The following is a 24,624-nucleotide window of genomic DNA, read 5'->3' on the forward strand; positions in this document are numbered from 1 at the left end:
AACATTGCCTGCAAGCTTCCCCTGCTACAAGACTAACTGTAGACATAAGCTGCTTCCAGAAAGAAAAGAAAGCTTGGCCAAAACTGAAAACTACATTGGAATTCCCTGTTATATCCTTAGTCAAAGAAAAAATTCACAATGCAATGGATAACTCCAGCGCTAAGGTAATTTTTACTCTTCCGTTAATATTTACCATTGATTCGAGCTTCAAAGGGGAGGATATGTGTGCAAAAGCTATTCCTAACTAGAGGGCAGGGGTAGTGATGACAAGTGTGGCGCCTCCGTAATTTTATTCCAAGCTTTCTGCCCGCAGTGGCTCCCCTACTACCACGTGTAAGATCTCCTGCCATCTCTTTCCAACCTTCACAGTTTTCCCTGCAACTTCTTTCTTAAAGTTCAATTTAGCTGCTGACAATGGCACAACACCATTATTTCCTTTTACTCAGTCTTTTATATTTATTAAAGCCCATCAATACTATCAATTCCTAATTATTTAATTAGTACAGTCACACCTTGCACCTTTGTGCAGCTCACTTAGCTAGTTACCCTAGTCATCCATAACGTTAGGTGTGCTAAGGGCAGAAGCCAGACGCACAAAAAATTTGTACATGGCTAGTATGTTTTCTGCCACTTTCCCCTAGTAAAAAAAAACTCAAATTGGATTCAGAATTCATATTTCTTCACGTAACACATTTGATCTTGGCCAACACTGACAGGCAGAAAGCGTTCTTTGTCGAATCAGAGCGTGAATAGAAGACAAGGAAGAAGTTTGGCATGTGGCTGACTTTCTTTTGAAAGAATGGTCATAAGAGCAATACAAATGGAAAATTCCTGGTTGCAGTGGCATCACACAGGTAAACTGTGATGCCAGTTTCGCATTTGATGAGAATTGCCAGTACATATTCCACAAGGAGCCAGAGGTCGCTTGGGGTAAAACTTGCCACTAACGCTTTGCCTGATGTTGCTTAGTGGCAACATACAAGGGGAGGTCATAGGGTTCATATTTATAAAAGGCTTACAGAATGGGAATCTGTCTAGTTTTGGTGTAATATAAAACTTCCGTTCTATATAATGCTGAGCAACGCCGCTAGGGCGGCAAAACAAAAACGGCAGCGCCCATTGGGAAAGTCCAGCTCACTCAACACAGGTGACAGTGACGCATGCCCCCTCCCACGGTGTTAGAATAGTTTAGGTGGAGCGACGGCGCATTGGAATGAGGAGAAATCGGGGGCCTCTTTCCCTTTCTTGCCGAAAGGAGGCGCGCGCGGGACGGTGGCCACCTGGCTATACGCAGCACAAATCTGACGCTTGTAACATTCGGTGTTTTAGTGTGTTTGGCAATATCGCAAGGCCCTGTGAGGATTGTGTGGTATTGTAATATCATATACATAAGTTAGATATAAAGACTTAGTAGTGTTTTATGCATGACGGTTCGGCATGCGGCGTGAAGCTCATAAACACCACCTTCGGCCTCGGCAACACCGTGGCTAGGCGATCGTGCCCGCATTTGTCTACAAATGTAAATCTGCAGTTGCGTGACGCGTGTTGAATTCACCCTTCATTTGCCCTTGAAAGATTAATTAATGTATTTGCGGTCAGCATCATATAAAGAGCAGGTGTCATATTAAGGGGCATTTCGCATATGAGATCAAGTGAGCCTTTAGAATATTTTACTACGAACCGCTTATTTGCAATTTCTGTAAACATTTGCGAGAAGACGGATGCTTTGATGTAATGGAATAAAATAACTCTATTTATGTCTTTCGGGGCGTGCACTAGCAGGTGACGCGCCACTCCCACGTCGGAAAATACAGGATTGAAAGAGAATGCAATGAAGTTGGCGACAGCTTGTGGCCGATGACTACAAAGGCGCTGTTTAACATATTCAAAATAAATATACTGCAAGATATATACGTTATGGTGCGCCAAGAATTTTATCACAGTATTGGCACGATCTACGAATTTTACATATTTTTGCCTGAAAAAGCTGCTTTAGCTCGAGTATTGCATGGTGCGGCTAAATGATACTGCCGCGTGTCTTATGTTTCATGAGTTGAAGCTACACCCCCCAAGACTGTCAGCAACGCTCAGCGCAAACCGCGCCACATTGTTCGCGAAGCTTCCCGATCATTGTAGATCGTTTTGTTAAGATTGCGCGCCGCACGCGAATGTTCCAGCTTTGTCGAGAGATAACGCCGCCACCAGCGATATCGCTGGAAAGTTCGATAGCGCCTGTATAAAAGCCGACACGCTTGACCGCTTGTCAGTTGATCGACGGTCGACGCTCTGTTCGACGCTATCAGTGTATTGCTGTAGTTTGACCTTCAGTTTCCCGGCCACAAGTTCGGCCAAATAAACAGTTTCATCTCGGACTTGCTGACTGCTGTCTTCGTCGACGTCACGACCACGTGACATCTGGTGGAGGTGCTGCTTGATGATCCGGACGCCACCGCGGAGCGCTGACCCAAGCCCAAGCCGCGAAGAAGACGACTCTAAGGTCAACCCAGATCCTCGAACCAGCCGCCGGCAGAAGGGACTACAACCATAGTACGGGCTCCTTCCCGAAAACGCCAGGCAGCCGAAGACCGTCACATCTACCTCCGAGACGATGAAAGACCCCCTGCCACCTACAACGGTAGTGATGCAACAGCCAAGGGAGCCACCAACTTTCCGTGGATCGTCGTTTGAAGACCCGGAGAGCTGGCTGGAGACGTACGAGCGAGTCGCCGCTTTCAACCACTGGGACACTGAAGAGAAGCTGCGCCACGTCTACTTCTACTTAGAAGACGCTGCGAAGACGTGGTTCGAAAACCATGAATCGAGCCTTCAATCCTGAGACCTCTTTCGGACGACGTTCCTCAATACCTTCGCGAGCATCGTCCGCAAGGAAAAGGCCGCTGCTTTGCTGGAGACCCGGGTGCAGCTGCCAAACGAAAACGTCACCATCTTCACGGAAGAGATGACTCGACTTTTCCGTCAGGCCGACGCTGCGATGGCGGAAGACAAAAAAGTTCGCCTGCTCATGCGGGGTGTCAAACAAGAACTTTTCGCGGGACTTGTCCGTAACCCGCCCACGACGGTCGCCGAATTCCTCACCGAAGCTACGACTATTGAAAAGACACTGGACATGCGGACGAAACAGTACAACCGCTCGCCGCTGTCTGCAACCTATTCCGAAGTGCACTCACTAGCCACCGACGACTTGCGCGAAACCATCCGAGCGATCGTGCGGGAGGAGTTGCGCAAGCTGTTACCTTCGCCGCAGCATCAGGTGGATTCGATCGCAGACATTGTCCGCGAGGAAATCAAAGAGTCACTGGGTGTTCCTCAGCCGGCACCGCCGCAGCTTCAAGCAATGAGTTATGCTGCTGCAGCCCGACGCAATGCCCCCCCTCCTCGCCCGCGTCAAGACGCCGCGCCGCCCCAGCAGTTCCGCCGCCAGGCACCACCGCCGCCACCACCGACGCCATACCGCCCGCCAACCGGCCAGCGATACACGCCGAGGAAGACCGACGTTTGGCGCGCCCCCGACCATCGTCCACTCTGCTACCACTGCGGAGAAGCCAGCCACACCTACCGCCGCTGCCAGTATCGACGGATGGGACTGCGCGGGTTCGCCATCGACGCGCCGCGTCCGCAGCAGGGTGAACGACCACGTGACATCGCCGACTATCTGGCAGGAGCGCAGTGGACCCCCCGAGGACCTTCCCAATCGCCGTCGCCAGGCCGCTACGCCTCTCCCCAACGCCGCCAGTACACTGGCCCATTCCGGGGCCGGTCGCCTAGCCCGTATCCGGAAAACTAAGGGCAGCAACCGATGGAGGTGCGGTTGCTGTACGACGAAACATCGAAGATCCTCCGCCGCCGACGACGACGCCACGACGAAACCTTGAAGACCCGACGCGAACCAGACAGAGCCCTGACGACGAAGCCTCGCGGACCGAAGTGGACCTGACAACGCAACGGGGAAGCAGCGGAACAAACCGACGTAGCCGTGACCCGACGCCACGACCTAACTGCAATGCAAGACGGCGAACTAGCGACCTCGATGTCCTTATCGATGGGCACAGCGTCACAGCTCTCGTCGACACCAGAGCCGACTATTCTGTCATCAGTGGACCGTTCGCCGCAAAGCTGAAGAAAGTTAGGACAGCCTGGGAAGGCCCCGAAATCAAGCTGGAGGTCATCTAGTAACACCGGAGGGAATCTGCACAGCGAGACTCACCATTAACAACCGGATTTATCCCGCGAACTTCGTAGTCCTGCAGCGTTGCTCGAGAGAGGTCATTCTTGGTATGGACTTCTTGAGCCTTCATGGTGCAGTCATCGATCTGAGATCCAAGTCGATAACACTATCCACAGAAAAAGCCCTACCGCAGTACACGCCGCCAGAAAAACACGCCTTGAATCTGCTGGAAGACCAAGTCACCATTCCCCCTCGCTCCGGCGTCATCATTTCTGTCGGCACTCAGAAATCAGCAGACCTGGAAGGCGTCGTCGAGGGCGATCAGCACCTGCTTCTGAACCACCAGATTTGCGTCGCAAGAGGCATAGCCGAGCTGCGCGATGGCAAAGGAAAGGTAGTGCTGACAAACTTCAGCCACGAGTATAGGCACCTAAACATTGGTACGACGGTCGCCTACATCGACGAATTCGTGGACGCCAGCAATGCTTTCGCCTTCTTCGATGCTACCGAACCTGCTTCGAAGGATCGAGATCCCCAAACAGATTTCGACGTGAACCCGAGCCTCCCGAAGCATAAGCAAGACCAGCTTCAAGCCCTGCTCCTGCAATTCAAGGACTGCTTTTCGTCGTCGTCAAGAATTCGACAGACCCCAGTTGCGAAACATCGCATCATAACAGAAGAAGGTGCCCGACCAATCCGTCAGAGCCCGTACCGAGTTTCGACGCGAAAACGCGAGGCTGTTAAGAAAAAGGTCGACGAAATGCTACGCGACGACATCATCCAGCCGTCGAAGAGTCCATGGGCATCCCCCGTGGTGCTAGTGAAGAAGAAGGATGGAACTCTACGTTTTTGCGTCGATTATCGCCGCCTGAACAAAGTGACGAAGAAGGACGTGTATCCCCTTCCCCGGATAGACGACGCCCTGGATCGATTACACAACGCAAACTACTTTTCGTCGATGGACCTGAAGACCGGTTACTGGCAAATCGAAGTCGACGAGAGAGACCGAGAAAAGACTGCCTTTATAACACCAGACGGCCTGTTCGAGTTCAAGGTCATGCCGTTTGGTCTTTGCTCGGCACCTGCGACATTTCAACGCGTTATGGATACAGTACTGGCCGGCTTGAAGTGGCAGACGTGCCTCGTATACTTGGACGACGTCGTTGTGTTTTCCTCAAACTTCGACGAACACCTTCGGCGCCTTGAAGCTGTACTTCAAGCAGTCAGGACCTCCGGACTCACCTTGAAGCCTGAAAAGTGCCGCTTCGCGTACGAGGAGCTCTTGTTTTTGGGTCACGTGATCTGCAAAGATGGTGTTCGCCCGGACCCGCGCAAAACAGCTGCCATCGCTGCCTTCCCGTCACCCACCGATAAGAAGGCCGTACGCCGTTTTCTCGGCTTGTGCGCCTACTACAGACGCTTCGTCAAGGAATTTTCCACATAGCCGAGCCACTAACGCACCTCACGAAGACCGACGTGCCATTCAAGTGGGAAACGGCGCAAATCGAAGCATTTCAAGAACTTAAACGACGCCTTCAGATGCCTCCGATACTAGCGCATTTCGACGAAGACGCCGATACGGAAATCCACACCGACGCAAGCTGCGTAGGACTCGGCGCCGTCCTCGTGCAGAAGACTGACGGGCTGGAAAGGGTCATCAGTTATGCTAGCCGGTCGCTATCAAAGGCAGAAATCAACTATTCCACAACAGAAAAGGAGTGCCTGGCCATCATCTGGGCTACATCGAAGTTTCGCCCCTATTTCTACGGCCGGCCCTTCAAAGTTGTGAGCGACCACCACGCCTTGTGTTGGCTAGCTAACTTGAAGGACCCTTCAGGTCGCCTTGCACGGTGGAGCCTACGACTGCAAGAATTCGACATTACCGTCGTGTACAAGTCCGGACGAAAACACTCTGACGCCGACTGCCTGTCTCGTGCCCCCGTCGCCGCGCCGCCGCAAGACGACGACGATGACTGCTTCCTCGGAACTATAAGTGCCGATGACTTCGCTGAAAGGCAACGAGCCGACGCGGAACTTGGGGGCCTTATGGAGTACCTCGAGTGCAAAACCGCCGATGTTCCGAAGGTATTCAAGCGAGGACTGCAGTCGTTTTTCTTGCGGAACGGCGTTCTCCTCAAGAAGAACTTCTCGCCACTTCGAGCCCACTACCTTCTTGTCGTGCCCTCATCATTGCGACCAGAAGTCCTCCAGGCCCTACACGACGACCCGACGGCTGGACACCTCGGTGTTTCCCGCACGCTCGGCAGAATACAGGAAAAATACTACTGGCCACGCCTTGCTGCCGACGTCACCCACTACGTTAAGACTTGCCGAGATTGCCAGCGACGGAAGACACCACCGACTAGGCCAGCGGGACTTCTGCAGCCAATCGAACCACCTCACCGGCCGTTCCAGCTAATCGGGATGGACCTACTGGGGCCGTTCCCGACGTCGACTTCCGGCAACAAGTGGATCGTCGTAGCAACTGACTACCTCACCCGCTACGCCGAGACAAAGGCCTTGCCCAAAGGCAGTGCGGCCGAGGTAGCCAAGTTCTTCGTGGAGAACATCGTATTGCGTCATGGCGCCCCAGAGGTCCTCATCACAGACAGAGGTACCGCCTTTACTGCGGATCTCACTCAGGCGATCTTCAAATACAGCGAGACGAGCCACCGTCGCACCACCGCCTACCACCCGCAGACCAATGGCCTCACCGAGCGTCTAAATAAGACCATCGCCGACATGCTGGCCATGTACGTCGACGTTGAGCACAAGACGTGGGACGCCGTCCTTCTGTACGTGACCTTCGCTTACAACACGGCCGTCCAAGAAACGACGCGGATGACGTCGTACAAGCTGGTCTACAAAAGGAGCCCAGCGACGACGCTCGACGCCATGCTACCGAACGTCACCGACGAAGAAAATCTCGACGTCGCCGCTTACTTACAGCGCGCCGAAGAAGCACGACAGCTCGCCCGCCTGCGCATCAAGACCCAGCAGAACACCGACAGCCATCGCTACAATCTTCGACGACGCTTCGTGGAGTACCAGCCCGGCGACCGTGTCTGGGTCTGGACACCAATACGACGACGCGGACTGAGCGAGAAGCTTCTGCGACGATACTTCGGACCGTACAGGGTACTTCAACGTCTCGGCGCACTTGACTACGAGGTCGTCCCGGACGGAATCACGAACTCTCAGAAACGCCGAGCTCGACCCGAGGTCGTGCATGTGGTGCGCCTTAAACCGTACTATGCACGTTAACGCACCAGAGGACTCTGATGTTTGCTTTCTTTATTAGTTTTCTTTAGTATTGCATGTATTCATGTTCTGTTTTTAAGCATCGGGACGATGCTTTTTCAGAGGGGGGCATTGCCGCGTGTCTTATGTTTCATGAGTTGAAGCTACACCCCCCCAAGACTGTCAGCAACGCTCAGCGCAAACCGCGCCACATTGTTCGCGAAGCTTCCCGATCATTGTAGATCGTTTTGTTAAGATTGCGCGCCGCACGCGAATGTTCCAGCTTTGTCGAGAGATAACGCCGCCACCAGCGATATCGCTGGAAAGTTCGATAGCGCCTGTATAAAAGCCGACACACTTGACCGCTTGTCAGTTGATCGACGGTCGACGCTCTGTTCGACGCCATCAGTGTATTGCTGTAGTTTGACCTTCAGTTTCCCGGCCACAAGTTCGGCCAAATAAACAGTTTCATCTCGGACGTGCTGACTGCTGTCTTCGTCGACGTCACGACCACGTGACAATACGAAAGAATGTCTCCTCACAAGAACGTTTCCTTTTAAATAGCGCTTCCCATGATTTGGTGACAAATCGCGCATCAAAATGTTTTTCACAAAAAAAATTTGTTGTTTGCAACTCGCGATTTTTCCGTGGAATAGCAGTGGCCACATTTTCAAGCGGTCACTACCCTTCGGAGCAGCAAAAAAGCAAATTTTCTCCGTGCACGATTTGTAGCCCTAGATGCATCGCGGCAAAGAGCACTTCTTGCCCATCTGGACAATATAAGTTGTGTAAATAAGGACACTATGAACAAGGATAAGCTATTTCAAATAGGCTAGCATTTAGGCGGCAGGCGTTTCGACTGGCGAACGTATGTGCACGAATGGGGCCTCGTCTTGTTTGGCGTGTTAGTTTTAACGGGTCAGACAGTGACGTCACGGAATATGGTGTCACTCTCAATTCCTGTCATTCCCGAAAGAAAAACTGGAAAGCAAATGGTTAGGACGCTGAAAAGGAAGCGGGCACGACCATTTCACGTTTGTGCACCCAGAGCAGGGCACAAAGTTCTACTTCTGCTACTGCAACAAACAGCATGTCTGTGACGAATAACGAGAGGCAGAATCAGAATGGCACATGGTGAGTCATGATGGATTGGTCGGTAAGCGGACGTTAACCTTCACTAACACGCGCCAGCCAGCACATGTAAACATTTCAAAGGCGGCTGAACAATAACTAACACCGTGGGCGGCTGCTTGAATCCATGCGATATGGTGCATGCACAACGACAACCCATGAAAGGAACTTCTAACCTACCATTGTCAAATGTGTTGCTTTCTTCTTACAAGCACCATATAGAGAGACGTCAACCCCCCTCACCCCTGATTTCTTTTTCAGGGAATACCTTTTTCTTTTTGACTAACCCAGTTCGGGTCCGCCACAGTGGACCAGTGGCTAAGGTGTTCGGCTGCTGACCCGAAGGTCGTGGGCACGGGGTTCCGTTATCGCGGGTTCGATTCCGGCCGCGGCGGTCGCATTTCGGTAGAGGCGAAATGGTAGAGGCCTGTGCGATGTCAGTGCACGTTAAAGAACACCAGATGGTCAAAATTTCCGGAGCCCTCCACTACGGCGTCTCTCCTAATCATATCGTGGTTTTGGGACGTAAAACACCAGATGTTATTATTAACCCAGTTTGTCGCGGTGGCCTCAACTAATTTGCCACGGTGGCCTTATTTGTGCACAAGCTAAAATATTTTTGAAATTCGTGTTCACCTGTAAACTCATTATCGCTGTTCGCAGAGGCTATATTTCCTATGTATTTCCATCTGTTGGCTACCGCCACTGAATTTCTTGATGTTGTGCATGTACTTTCAAATCAGATTGATATGTGCGGTTACCCTGATAAAAAAGGAACGGCCAGCAGTTGAAGAGTTGTCGCAAATGCAGCTTCGTAAGCGACGCGGCCCCCGTTGAAGCGGCTGACCTAAAGCCTTGATACACCCAGCGCAGCCTGTCGGAAAAAACGCGAAGCGCGTCCCCATGTTCGGCGAGGAGGCTGCGTGGCGGAGGCGGTACGTCGGTATACCTAACCTATTCTAACACCATGCCCCCTCCTTAGGTAACGATATTTTGTCTCACCCACCATGTTCACCTGACCTCACACCAACTGACTTTTTCCTCTTCCCTCGCACAAGAGCACATTGCGCGGGAAACATTTTTAGGACAACGAAGAAGTCATTGCTTAAGTGAAACTCTTCCTGAACCCTCAGCTCATGCATCGGTGACAGAAATGCGTGACTTTGGGAGAAGATTATGTAGAAAAAGAATAGACTTTCCCTAAAATTTTGTCTCTTTGTCTCCCTTTCTTCATGCCAATAATGCAAACTTTACGAACGCCCCTCGTATGTTGCCTGTACGGCAAAAGCTTTACGTCTCCTCCGAAGATGGCCTTGAACAAAATCGCGGCATCACCACGAAACGGCACAAAAAATATCAAGTGATCTCTCAAGCGCAGCTCGAGGCATGCGAACTGCATATTCACTTTGCAGATGTGCACATACTACTGAGCTTTGTTTTAAATGCGAAGCATTTCTTAGCGAACCTCTGGCACTTTGAGCGTTTCTATCTACGTATCTATCTATCTATCTATCTAGCCGCCTACGTCTGGGTACTCTCATGATCGCCTCCTTAACTTGGTGTAGACCAAAATTTGCATGGGAGGGTAAGAGGATGTGACGAATATGACTGCCTGGTCATGACATGAATAACTTTAAAATCTTGTCGCGTACGTCGTCAAGCCCTTTCCACTAGACACGTGTGGCACATACCCGTTTACCACGGGCCGCGGTGTACGGGTATGCGCCACAGGTGATTGACAGTTTATATCTACCCTATACCCAGGAACAGCGAGAACAGACATTGTTAACTTAAATGCTAGAGCGTTAAGGAAAAGCAACATCGGCAGCGATGACTCAACAAATGGAAAGAATGAAAATTAGGATCTCAGCAGGAATCGAACCCAAGCATTCTGCGTGGCAATCAGGTATTCTACCCCTAAGCCATGCCAGGTCTATAAATCGGTTTGGAAAAACAGCCTACGCAGGCGTAATAACGGTGCAACGTCAATTGTGGTTGTGGTGCTGGCTATCTAATTTTACAAGAAAGCAATAAACACTACATGATACTTCTACGATATCTACTCCTACAATACAGGCGTCACATCAGATTAACGTCTGTAGTTCCAGTGTTGGCTCCGCTTTTATAGCAGTCTAATAAACATTGCGTTTGTATTCCTATGATTCAGCACGCTATATTTAAAAATTGCTCAACCCCGGAGGAATACATTAACGAAAGTTACATATGTTATCCACATCACCGCACCGTAAAGTGCACTTTGTCCGCCAGAACGACGCAGTGTCCTCTTCATTTCTTACGAGGCTGGGCGATGGCCTCATGCTGACTGAGGATGATGCCAGATTGATTGACAGCCGCTTTGTAGACTAGGCTACGTAGGCCACATACGTCCAGGTAGTCTACAAATACGACAAACACCATCCACCGATGTTGGTCTACGTAGCACTATCCAGGCCTACCAGCCTCGACGGCCTATACCTCACCAACGCGAAGGGTGGCTTCAGGTTCCGACATGTCGCCGGCTCCGTCGACAGACAATTTGTCGACGAAATGACCGAGGCATCCATGAATTCCAACAGCTCTACTATACCACATACTTCACTACACATGGACCCCTCGTCACCACGATCAAGACCGGATCCTATAACAAGTCGTGACCAGCTGCTGGTGCTCACTGATCACGGTGATGATGCCCTTGTTCAAGAACTGTCAAGAACCTCTTGCACACATGCACACGGGTTCGTGAAATGTGCGTGCGTTCTCGGGACGCGTATAAGCACTACATATCAGCTTACCGCTTCTGGCGTTGGTAATACCCACGTTGCCATTGGCAGCGTTACACAACCGTAAACAACTAGTTATATAACACATATGCGGCTCTTCAACATATATAAGTGTGCGTATAAAATTTATACAAATCTTTAGCGTTATTTTGTAACGTGTCGCACAGTAAAAAAAGGTTACGCCACAGTCACCTACCCGCCGCATGCTTCGCATAACATCGACTCCCACGGTACGTGGGATCTGCCGAATTTTTTTCAACTTATGTTTTCCGTTCTTTATTTTTTAGTTACAAAAATATATCCTTACAGTTAGTTGCATATTTTATTGCTGACAAGTGCACCTACATATCATGTTCTTAATTATGCTGTTTCTAATCGTTTCTGAAACTTGTATCTGCGCAGAGTGCTTCGATTGCCATGTTCAGCTACGTAGTAGCATACCATGTATTCGGTGTTCTCTCTCTCTCCTTGCATTGCCGATTGTCTATTTTTACACCTATATTAAAGAATAATAAATAAAATAAACATCAATAGCGCCGTATCCTTTAGTGCACCAAGTTATAGAAGGCACGTATACTTCTGTATTTTATTAGGCGCCATTCACAAGAGATCACAAGCTCAATAATGAAACAATAGCATTTCAAACTATCCACAGGCACAATAGAATTTCAAGCTGTGCACAAACGTGTGGCTAGCATGCTGCTGATGCTGCCCACCATTTATGGTGATGCTGTGCACCACTTCCTAATGCTGGTGCTGAGCACATTTCCTCTTGTGCGAACTTGACAAAAACAGAGATCCACAACAAACTTAAGCTGGACTGTTCATCTTCAAGCAAATTTCACTACTTGAAGCTGGACTGGTCTTATGGTGATACTAGCAGAGTATGGTAAAGGGCTTCAAGGACACACAGTTTCAACCTTTGAAGTTCCTACTGAGTTGTTGGCTAGAATGTGCCAAAATTGATTTGCCAAATATTTTACCTATTCGAAACAAGCCTTGTGCAAGCGCAATGAACTTGTAACATTTCATTCACTTACACCTTACCTCTAGCGGGAAGACCAAGCATGAGGGGAAAAATTGTGCTCTTTATTCTGTTTATGCTAATCTAAAATGTTATTATTTTTTGCTAAATACTCAAAAATTTATTTATAATATTGCTACTGGTGTATTTGGCTACAAATATGGCACTAAGATTAAATGACATGGCTACATTTGGCTACTACTTGTGGCTTGAATTCTGGCTCCTTTTAAAATCTGCCCAAAAGCAACCCTGCCTGGTAGCGAGGGTAGCTATGAAAACAATACCACTTAGCCCCTGTTGCAGCCTTATCAAACATCCTAACAGTATATGATCGAACATTCACACAAGGATCACTCACTTGTGACATATTCAAACATTGTGCACACAGCGGCACCTTGATATAATTCTGCAGTTCCTGCTGATCCTAAACCCCATCTAGTCCCAATGGGAGGCTGCGTTTCTCAGCTCTAACCTGGTGAAATGGGCTCACGCAGCTGTCAAGGCTTCAGAAGCCCTGGACTAAGTGCCTCGCTCAACGAGACAAGACTGACAAATTATGAATAAAGTTTATTCCTCCTTATATGTTCAGTGGGACTCAAATCTAAAAATGCCCTAATCGTATGTTCATGTGCCGTCATTCACATCTACTTTAGGGAGAAACCTACATAATGTAGCCAAGCCAATTGAATTGAAAATCATCAGAATCCCAAAAGATGCAATTTTTTTTTCGTTTTGTCAATGCAAATATTTAGAATATATGTTTACATGAACTTAGTGCTGAAAACCTCCGATGGTAATTTTTGAAAGCAGTTAGACAAAGTCTGATAATGTATCGTGTCCTTTAAATCTGTGTCTTTGTTTACATTCACGAAAACAACATGTAACCTAATAAAAAAAAACATATTTTGATATTGCAGGACATTGACAATTAGCCACAGTAAGCTCACGCCACATTTGAAACAACTCACTGTTAAATTTAATAACAATTGATGTCAAACAATCCCTTTGAATCCCACTACATGCCCAACCATAAACGGAACATAGTACTTTGAAACTTCAACTTGATGCCCCCCGCCCCCCCAAAAAATATATTTTCTATGACAATACAGGCTGAATGCGTTTGCAAGTGAAAATATTATGAACCTTACTTTTTCAATGCAGTTTTTAAGGTTATGCAGCTTGCAAGCTAGTTCTTAACACTGCTGCTCAATATTTATACTCTACATGTATCCATGGATGCACCACATGATGCAGTTGTATCCTAAAACAGCTGCAATTCAAAGCAGATGCAGCTATTAATGAAGTTTCACCTTCCTTTCTCAGCAAGTGATGGACAAATGTTATATTGCTCAGAAAACTCACAAGAAAGAACAGATTGCAAAGAGAAGTGGTACTGCACAATAATGATAAGAAATTGAAGGAGAGATGGAGAAAGAGAGAGAGTGATTGAGAGAGAGCAAAGGACAAGACCACATAGGGGCCAGACCACTGAAGTGCCTCCAAGAAGAGGACTAAGGCAAGCACTGTAGACGAGTACTACGCAAAAGGGTAACATACAGACCCAACAGAACACACTGGCAAGCGCAAACAGCAGCCGCCTAAGGCTCAGCCCTTGCAGCCAGCACATGCGTTGCCTCTAGGAAGAAAGAGGATGTAAGGCATCTGACTTACACAAGACCTAAGTCCTTGCAGCTAAGGGCTTATTAAGAACACTTCATGCAAGTGCGCAACTGAGGATATCCATGTTCTCTTGAGAAAAACTAGGGGAATATTCAGTATCAACGAAAATCTACACCTGAAACATGCCGTCTCTATAAACCAGCAAACTAAAAAAGGCCAAGGCCATTTACAATCTTTGAGACTCACGAACATGTAAACAGCAACTCTAATAATACTGCAATTTTAGAATATAGCAATCTGGTTCAGATGAAAAGGAAAAAAATGCAAACACCAAAGGAACAAAAAAGGAAGTATGGTTTTCACATTCAGATTAAAAATAATGATTCCCAGATGACTGCCCAAGTCTGCATCACAATGTAGCTAGCCATGTGGGCATATCGAAATAATTCTTGACAAGTAAACATGTAACAAAAATGTAGGCAGATGACATTAAATAAATTTTCACCATTAGTGCTCCAAATTTTGACTGGCAAAATGCAAGACATGTCGCATGAAGCAGCGATTGCTTAAGTTACAATTGGTCACAACCAAAAGTGGTAACACATGGACACACTACAAAAAGATTTTTCTTTCTTTTTTGTGTATAAAGGTGGGTTACGCTGTGTCGCAACCACACAACCTGAAGCCTTAGTTTCACCAGTGAAACACCAGACTATTACTTCAATATTGAGGAAACACTCTTCACTAGAATAAAATAGAGTCCTGAAGATCATATGCAGAACACTAGCAACTGCAATTATTTGATACAAGCACAGCCATAAAAATAATTAGCTTTCATATTTTGTGCAAGTCCAGAAATGTGCCATGTTTTCTGGCAATATCTACATTATTATAGTAATGAACACTGTACTATCCATGCAAGAACAGCTTTCCTAACAGGCACCATGGCATTCATGCCGTTTGAATCATTCTATCTCACAAGAATAAAACATAAGATGTATACTTGAGCTGCTAAAAGCTTATCAATCAGATGCTAAACACAACTAAAGGACACCAAAAGGCAAGAGACACACACAGACACACGTCACAGGCCAAGGCAGGCACAGCATGCTGTGTGGCCACTTACTTGGTCACAGCAGTTGCCTATGATGAGAATTTCCTGCAAGCTGAGATGACTGGAGGGAACTTTCTCCATAGGTGGGGTATTTAAGGGGCTCAGTCGATGGGAAAGCACTATAGAGGACGAGTCCAGATCCACCACATTCACCAGGTTGTCAGCCTAACGCAGTAAAAACAGACAAGGCACACGTTAAATTAAAAGCCAGTAAGGAAGGCTCTATGGCATATGTCAATAACCGATACGACTCAAAACTGTTTCAATTTGACGATGCGAAACAGCCTCAAAGTATGTGTAAAGACAATGTACAATATTACACCTGCACTTCCAACAGACTTGACTGGCTAAAGCTGTTAGTTTCATAAGATGGTCAAGAAATTCTCTGAACTTTAACATCAAAAACATTTCAGCGATCCACGTTCACGGTTTGCAGTCTGGAGTCTTACCCGTTGTGAAAGGTTCACTTAAGCCAAGCCATGTGTGAGAGAAAACCCACAGGTGGTGATCAAATTAAAAGTTCAAATTACAATGGCTGCTTTCACGGCACTCTCTTGTGAACTTCTGGTGTTTGCAACAGTAGGCTTAACCTTAGTAGACATACAAAACTGCAGCACTGCATCTGGCCACACATTCGGTAGCGCAGTTGAGTATATCTCTCCATCATTCAAATTGTGGTTAACATTTGCTGTTATTCAGAATGCGAAAAATACTACAGAAAAAAGTGAGAAATTATAACAGTCGCATAAACTGCATAAACATATCTGCATCATTCGATCATGCAGGCACAACTTTCCGATTTTAGAAAGGGTACAAAAGTTTAACAATGTCCTTCAGAAACATTTTAAATGCAAGCTTTAGATGTCTAATGATGATATATGGTGTTCATTGGTGCAAGGGCCACTTACAGCCAAAGAGCACCAAGACAAAGTATTATGGGGATGCAATAGCACGGTCAATATCAATGAGTGGGTGCAAGTGGCTGTATAGGGGCCCGAAATCCTCGCACTGAACGTGTGTAAAATAAGTATTAAAATTACGACAATGACATGAAAGCTGTGCAACGAATATAAGAGATGTACTATTAAAGACTAAAAACAATAATGTGAACAATTAAAAGCACTACTCCCTCAGGAGGACCCTTGTAAGCAAGGACCTTGAGGCAGCCGCATTCTTGGTATATTCTCGTAGCAGCATTCTCTTGAGGAGAATCCGCTACGAGTCTCGTGTGAATTATTTGCGATGATCTCGAGTCTTTTAAAAAGTTTAAAACTGATGTATGATCAAAAATTGCGTCATTGCCTATAAACATGGATGGATGAAGCGGAATGTGACTGCAATAACCTTTAAAAAAAAAAGTGCTTTTTTCTTTCATGCTCTAATTCCTGACATTCTACTAAAACATGAAGCACAGATATTGCTTCCTCACACCTAAAAGTAGGGGGCTCATTCCAGCTTTAGATATCTAGGTCACATGGCTGTTGGCAATAATTACCGATGGCAAACTCTCTGCATAACTGTTTTACAGAATGTGCACTTTTACATATCGATGGTCAAAGGTGGCATGCTTTTCCTTTCACGAATGAAGTGCAGTGAAGCTGGGAGGCAGGGGCGGCGTCAGGATTTTTTGGCTGGGGGGGGGGGGGGGGGCAGCCACGACAGTGAGTCCCTTCAAGGGGGGCAGGGAGGTGGGGAACTTATGCATAGCGTTATGACTATGTTTGATCTTGGGGAAGCACGGGGGAGTGGAGGGGGGGGGGGGAGGCACTGCCCTACCAGACTCCCTACCGGTGCTGCCCTGCTGAGAGGTCCACAACAAAGTTGCTGCAGCACAAGACCATCCTTATTTTTACAGACATGCTTTCTTGTGGACAGACTCATGATAAGAAAATTATGGCTGCAGCCATGCTGCAATATGGCAAGAGCCTGTGTCACATCAGGCCTTTACTGAGGAAAGCAACGCATGTGTCCAAAAGAAATTACACCTTCCCCAAATTGTAATGCTCAATATTCACTGATCTTGCCTGGCTCTGAGAGTACTAAAAAATGTTTTTTCCTTCCTTAACCTCTTCCATGCCATGCTGAGCTTATCCTTGGTTGTTTTTAATGGAATCGTACCGACAAAATCTGATTGTCCGTAGTATGCAAGCAGTTAAATAAAAGTTGCCTTGAACTTTTATCAAGTCCCCAGTCAATAATGAGTGATGAATTTAATTTCTCAAGGAAAACTTATTCCGTATACACCAAATGGTCCCTGCCACATCTAAATTTGGTCAGTTGTCCTAACCTTGCAACCTGTAACAAACTTGAAACAACTATCACTTTGAACTTCTAATGCCACCCTGTTATTACAACAAATGGAAATTCATCTTTAAGATGATCTATTGTCAATATGCAGGTTCCTGTTGCTGATACACAGATCTATGTAGCTGTACTGCTTTATTAGGAAGTACTGCAATGCAGAAATGAACAATACCAAATTCATGATAAGCAATATACAGTAGAACCTCATCAATATGTTCCTGCTATGCTTTCTCAGTTTTATGTTCCGAAACACTGATACGATATACTTTCCATAGGGTCATATACATTATCTTCCTGTTTGTTACATTTTCAACCTGCTTCTCTTCCCCAGAGGCTACAGCCCAGTACCATAACACATTATTAAGAACTTCTGGGGTTTTATGAGCCAACACCAGGACACGATTATGAAGCCACGCCATAATGGAGGACTCCGGAAATTTCAGCTACCTGGGGGTTCTTTTATGTGCACTGATATCACACAGTACAGGGCCTCTAGCACTTCAGCTCCAATGAAATGTGATCACCGCGACCGAGATCGAACCCATGTCTTTCATCTTTCAGGTCAGCGGCCAAGCAACATAATCACTATACCACTATGGTGGCTGCCATAATACATTGTCCAATGGCAGAGCCTAAGTTGAATGCTATTAGTTGTCAAAAACAGTGACTTGGCATGAAGTGCACTAGGATTGCTGTTGCCATGTTTATATTGTTGGCAGTCACCAATTTCAACATTGAGACAAAGATATGGTTAATGAAGGCACAAGTGGTTGCCCCATACCAATGTTTGGAGAAACTATCGTAGCACTCAATACTCTGCGCAACTTCCAACATACATAAATGTACAGAGGCCGAAAAAAATTAAAAAATACATAAAATATGCCGTAAATGTACAAAAAAAAAGGCAGCTACTATCCAAGGTTTGAACAGAGTACCAGATGCAAATTGCAAGTTTCCTTTAGCATGACTCAGAACTACAACTGCTTCAAAAGTGTGTATTGTGTTCAATGTAACTACCAGGCAGTAATAACGAGCTTTATTCTGTGGATTTTCAATTATCTTTTTGCAATCTGAAGTGCTGCCGCAACCGTTATCAAATGATAAGTTTTTCTGGCTTATGCTTTTTTTTCCTTGGCCACCTAAGAAACTATATTAACAGGGTTCAGCTTCAGTAACCTTAGCTATTATCGTTAGGTTGTGTGCTGCTTAATTGTAAAAATGGCTGACTGTGCATGCTGTTTCAGCATATTTTGAAGTGTAAGGCGTGATGATGACAACGCACAGAGGGAGATCGAACCCACGTCTTTAGGGTCAGCGGCCAAGCACCATGACCACTCAACCACCGCGGCGGCGACCATAATACATTGTCCAATGGCAGAGCCAATGTTGTCCAATGTCCCATGGAGAATGCCACTAGCTGTCTACAAAGTGGGAAACAATCTACTTTTAGTTGTGTCCTCCTACAATATCCAGCAAACATTTAAACCTTTGTTGATGATAGCAAGCTAAGACATTCTTATAATAAATTCACTTGACTGTGTGTGTGCGTGCGTGTGTGGCTGGGCGACTGAACATAATGACAAGTGAAATGGAGTGCGATGAGGATGGGGCCGGATATCGCTATCGCGTTCAACTCTTAAAGGCGAAGCTTAAGCGTCCCCCAATTTTTTTGCTCCAGAATTAACTATTAAAGAGGTCCTGAAGCACTTTTACAAGTAATCATTGAATGATCTCAGTATCGGAGTTTATTGACTCACTAACCGATTGCCGCAGAAATTTTTCAAATTGGCCAAGTACAAGCGGATTTACAGGGATTTGTTGCACACTTTAAGCGCCTCTTCTCTCCTTTCGTCCTGACAAGCATGCATGCTCAGGAAACACAGGGAAGGGGGAGGGGGGAGGGGAATGACAACGGGACAAGAAAGTACATCAGTGCATGCCATAAAATGTGTCCACTCACTTCCAGTGCCATTCCGGTGCACGCTAGCATTGCAACTGTGTAATTTTAGCCCAAGATAAAATGCGGCGCTGGGACATGGTGGCACCCCTAGCAAGAAGTGCATCTGTTCCAAACGCTGCTCTTGATTTATGTCAGTTATTGGCCAATAGCAGCAATCTGCTCTATGAAGAAATAGGGCCGGGGCCGGCACCTCTGAAGAGAGTGAGGACGGGCCTCTGTATGAAGAGAGGGTTCTTGAAAAATTGGCAACTTCACGCTCCGCTTGTTAACTTCATGTGCCGTGCACAACTGCAATATTTGGCTGACCTGTTCATAGCAGAGTTTACTGTTTGTAAAATGTGCAAGTACTATGGACAACTTTACGAATAACTATAATAGTTCAGAAAACTTACAATCTAGAACCTCAATTTTTTTTCCTTTTTTTTTAGCATTGTTTCCGAAGACCGAGTCAAAAGCATCTTCATCCTCAATAACTGAGTAAATACAGCCTTGAGCGGCAGTCTACTTGGGTGCCTGTTGATGTTGCCCAGCGCTTGCACTAAAGTAGCCAATGAGAGTTTTTAGTTGTGTGTGTTTGTTAAGCCTCCCTGTCAGTGACAACCCTTCTACATAACAGCTTATCAAGCCTAAATATAGAGAACTAGAACACCAAATGTAACGAGGTCACAGATATTCACAGTCAGCCACTACTAGACCGAAAAGACCCTGTGGAAGGGGGCAAATCTATTACATAAGGTTGCCGTCTGATCAACTTGCGCACACAAAGTGTTACTCTTGACTCGGCAGCTACAAAATTCTCCACTATGGCTACCAACTGGCTTTTAAGATTTGTCACTCGTGATGGCATTCACCAGCTAGGTACACTCAACAATCCAAAGGATATCAGACTACTGGCAGTGCTTGTTTCTCTTCGTCACAAATGACAACTAAACATAATTACTTGCCTAGTTTTCAAAACAAAAGATTTTGCCCCATTCGAGGTGGTGATTTCTGAACAGCTTTGAATGGCACATAAGGCAAGTAGGACTGCATGCAGCTTATACTGTTACAGGAAAAAGTTCGTGTAACTTTCTTCATCCTCTTCACTGCAACAATACACTGTGTCAGACTAAAAGCTGCAATATGGAACAAACCTGCTAGACAAGTGACAGAGCGGCAAATGAAAGTTATTGCCTAAGCTGTTAAAATTATGATATTAGTGTCTATGGTGATTCGAACACATCTCATCAAATACCTCATGCACCCTTAAAGGGACTGACAACTGTCCAGAATGTGTGGTTAGATCCTGGTGGAAATGAAAAGGCTGTGAATTATAGTGACAGATTCAAACATCTTTTTAGCAATTTGGGTAGGACTACATTGTTAAATTGAGTTCGAAAGTAACAAAAAACCGGTATGTCGAGCAGCCTAGCGGAAGAGTCTTGATGCTACACTAGGAGTCACTCCATTTGCTGTTTGTGGTCCGATGCTTTTTTGTGCACCATAGTTAGCGCTCAAAATTTGAGCACGCATATTATTATCCATCCCTGTTCTATCCTGTGCTGCTTACAAGGTAAAAGAAGTTGACGCTGACAGGCGGTGCTGCCTTCGCAGCAACTAGTGGAATGTGTGGAGCTCTGGCGCATGCGCACGGAGTACACAAACAACAACTGCTGTTGCGCTCACCTCCCACTGTTTGCAGCATGTTGTTTGTACGACTTCACAGTAACCGCAGATAGAAAAATTGTCATTAGAAATATTTCACGACGTTTTCCACATTATTATTCTTTGATTAGGCACTCTGACCGATAAGCTTTCCATTGCACTAAAGAAAACTGGTACCATAATAATTGATTGTTGGTCCCTTTAACATGAATTTGGAAGGAAGGAAGCTTTTTCTGCTGACCTTATCAAAACAAGACAATATTCAGGCAACAGATATGAATCTTGATGTAAATGTGTGCTCATATCAAAACAGACTTCATGCTAATTATTGGTGTAAGAATTCATGCTGTAACGCAACAAAAAAGCACCAAATATTTTGGGCAATATTTTACTGCTATGACTGTCCAGAAAGGTAAATTCCTACATATGTTATTTTTCAAGCACAGCTCACAGCTACATAACAAGCTTGTCCCTGGATTACTGTAACCACTGTAGAAATATTGATGCTCCATTCACTTGCTAAAGAGAGCATCAACATTGCAGCAGCAAGTAAAAAATGAAAAAATGAGAGTAGCAACAAAGTTACGCAATATGGTGCATACATCAATAAAAGACTTTATCTCGCCCAACACAAGGGACCATTCCAGCTGGTCCTCTGGCTCGTATGTGGCAGTGTAGTCGTCAATCTGCTTGGCAAGTTCCTATGAAAGAGAAACACTTTATAAAGCGAGCCACAAATAATTTCTCCGTTATAACAGAAAAGAATAAACTATCACCCAGAAAACAACCACACATTTTTTTCAACAAAGTGCATCTGAATATGTTAACATAAATATAAGAGTTGGTAGCTGTACAAAGTTTGAAAATTACCTTGCTCTAGATGCTACTTCTGTCAGATATGGTATTTGCATGAAAGTGTTCACTTGGACAGGCTGACACGTGGTTTAGTTAGAAAATAGAGGGAGATGGGACACAGAGCGTACAAACCAGACACAGTGCTTCATTGTGTCTAGTTTCCATGCTCTGTGTCCCATATTAACATCTTTTTTAAATGAAATTATTTGCCATTGTTTAACATAATACACCCCACTTAATCCAAGTCTAGTAAATATTAGACTAGTGTGAATTTAAGTGCCTTGCAAATCTGTGTGCCCGTCTTTTGACAGAAACAAAAACTTTTGAATAATTACACCACTCATTCTAAGCACTCTTCCACAGTCAGTGAGTCAGAACTCCAAAGAAAAGGGAACACCCAGACTGTGTTACTGACTGCTGAAGTACCAAAGCTCCCTACCTGCTGTTTATTATCTGTCTCTGCTAATCAAGGACAACTAGCAACAAAACACACAACTAATTTTTCTTCAGGCTTAGGCTACTTCGACTGAATGTAAGCACAGAGTACCACATCTGGTGTCACTTAATTTCCAACAGCGTCAGCTATCCCAGCTCCTAGCTACACGAATACCAAAGAAGTGCAATGACTAACAAATAACCACTTGCTGAGACATATTTACTAGCACAAAGAACAGAAGAAACTTCAGACAAGTGCTCCGTGCTGTTTTTTTCCATGAGTAAATGTGTCACAGCAAATGCATCAGCACCACCTAGCCAACCCCCTTCGTTAACATATGATAACACTCAATACACATAACCTTCTCTGCACAGCTCAGAAGCACTGCAGAACAGGCTACACATACACACAAACATACGAAGCAGTACGCTGGTTAGAGAAATGTTAACGTAAAGGCAGGAGGGCATATATTCGCTATTTTCTATTCTTAGGCAGGAGGGCATATATTCACTATTTTCTATTTTTAGGCCTTAGGTTTTGCCTTTCTATACTTGTGTTGCAATATGCCAGTGCTTGCAAAATATGGTTTGCCTGTAATATGGAACTATTCATAGACATGAAGATGTCACTGCGTTTCGTATAGCTTGTTGAACATGTTGGATGGCACAAAACATAAGAAATACGCATGGCAGCAACAATCAAATTAGGGTGCATAAAGTGGCGGTGCTCCGCCAAAGCTCACCCGCACTAGGTCCCGCACAAGCTTCATCTTCTTGAGCAGGAGACAGACGACAATAAAACGAGCATAATAACGCAATTTTTTCACCATTAAATCTGAGCGGTGGGAGTAAGGCAAGCTCTCTTCTTTGCTCGCCTTGGAATAATATCCTCGGGCACGGATGGCCGCATAAAATGAGAATGCTTCATTCAGGTAGTTGGTTTCACTTGTTCTTAGGCTGCAAGCAAATGACAGTTGCAAGTCAGACAGTTGCTCTAGCGAGAAGCTGCCTCAGCAAAAAGAGAAACGAAGCTTATACATTTCTGTTCTCCTAGGACATCGCCACAACAGTCACTTCAGAAAAATTAAGGATACTCACTAATAATGGTAATATAACTGTCCAATCTTCGAGGCAATCTCTCCTATTTGCCATCTTTTCAAACCATATTTAATGTCCAAAATTTGCCTGCAGCGAAGAATGAATAATCGGTTGAATGTCCTCCTACACGGAACACTCACAACACCGAGCCTACGACACTAGACGTACCTATGTTGTTGCTGAAATTTCCATAATTTCGTATATACGTCAAATGTTCTTCCGAAGTAAGCTTGCCATTGTTTGTGCCCATATTGCGGAAGGTCCCTGCATGAAAGAGAAACTGACTAGCAACAAAAGTCACAAATCTGCTTCTCCTGCGACAGACTGCATTGTACGAAGAAGACACGAGAGCACGCACATTAAGCGAAACACTGATATTGCCACTAAATGCGGGAATAAGTTCCCACGAATAGAAGCAATATGCGGAACTTCGGGGCACCAAAAGAGGCAGAAAGACAAGCATGAAGTCTGAAGATCCGTTTACATTAGCATACAACATACGGAAGAGCTTCGATCAAAGACAACCTAAACTACACAACGAATACGACACACAGTGGCGATGCGCGTCGTCTTGGCATATATATGGTGCGTACCTCAAACCGTTGAAGAGTTGTTTGGACTTTTCCAGCAAATGACAGAATTCATTCACTATTTTCCGCTCCTGTTCCTCAATTTCACTCATAATGGCCATTCTTCGAGGCGCATGCTGTCCCAGATCCTCCGGACCACCAGAAGCAGGGCGTTTCACGGGGTCCAAGCGGTCGTAGTAAGAGGCGCTTCCCTTCTGCATCAAAAGCGCCCACCTACGGTTCTCTAGCCGTTGCCTTGCTCACCCGTCGCTGTCGCTGCCGCAACAAAACACCGCAGATATTTACGAAGGCTCGCCGCATGAGGCAGCAACCATACAATCTCCTCTTGTTACTATGTGAAACTATACGCCAGCAACTCGGGCACGCATTTACCACCACCACTGTGTACACCGAATACACATGACAACCAACCAAAAAACAAACGCCACAGATAGTAGGCCTAACTTGCTAGTGGTGTATCAGAAGCAGTTCCATAGGTGGTTCTTTTCACCAACGCCAGGCGGCCAAGCTCAACCGCACCATGGATACTGCTGTGTGGGCGGCTCGCTTGCGCCACTTTGCTGCCCTAGTACCCTAGTGGCTCCGGCAAGGCAAATCGAAGATGTATCTCAAATATCCGTAGCGTTTTTATGTAGTAGCCTTT

At 45.9% G+C, this 24,624-nt stretch overlaps 1 protein-coding gene across 6 annotated transcripts in view; it reads right to left on the reverse strand.

Annotated features, from left to right (window-relative positions):
• The window catches only part of LOC119402106 (protein SCAI), an 85,895-nt gene extending 61,400 nt beyond the window's left edge, over positions 1 to 24,495 (reverse strand). For 3 of the 6 annotated variants that reach the window (XM_037669230.2, XM_037669247.2, XM_037669216.2), the window contains exons 1-6: positions 23,985 to 24,495; positions 23,560 to 23,655; positions 23,392 to 23,478; positions 23,037 to 23,250; positions 21,606 to 21,704; positions 15,108 to 15,260 (exon numbers count right to left, since the gene is read on the reverse strand). In XM_037669230.2, coding sequence (XP_037525158.1) covers positions 15,108 to 15,260; positions 21,606 to 21,704; positions 23,037 to 23,250; positions 23,392 to 23,478; positions 23,560 to 23,655; positions 23,985 to 24,181 — 846 coding nt within the window. In that variant the 5' untranslated portion in view covers positions 24,182 to 24,495. The remainder of the gene's footprint in view (positions 1 to 15,107; positions 15,261 to 21,605; positions 21,705 to 23,036; positions 23,251 to 23,391; positions 23,479 to 23,559; positions 23,656 to 23,984) is intronic. The other 3 variants (XM_037669255.2, XM_037669239.2, XM_037669224.2) reach the window with 1 other exon arrangement.
• Positions 24,496 to 24,624: the final 129 nt, after the last annotated feature.

This window comes from Rhipicephalus sanguineus, chromosome 1 (assembly GCF_013339695.2).
Source record: "Rhipicephalus sanguineus isolate Rsan-2018 chromosome 1, BIME_Rsan_1.4, whole genome shotgun sequence".
Taxonomy (NCBI): domain Eukaryota; kingdom Metazoa; phylum Arthropoda; class Arachnida; order Ixodida; family Ixodidae; genus Rhipicephalus; species Rhipicephalus sanguineus.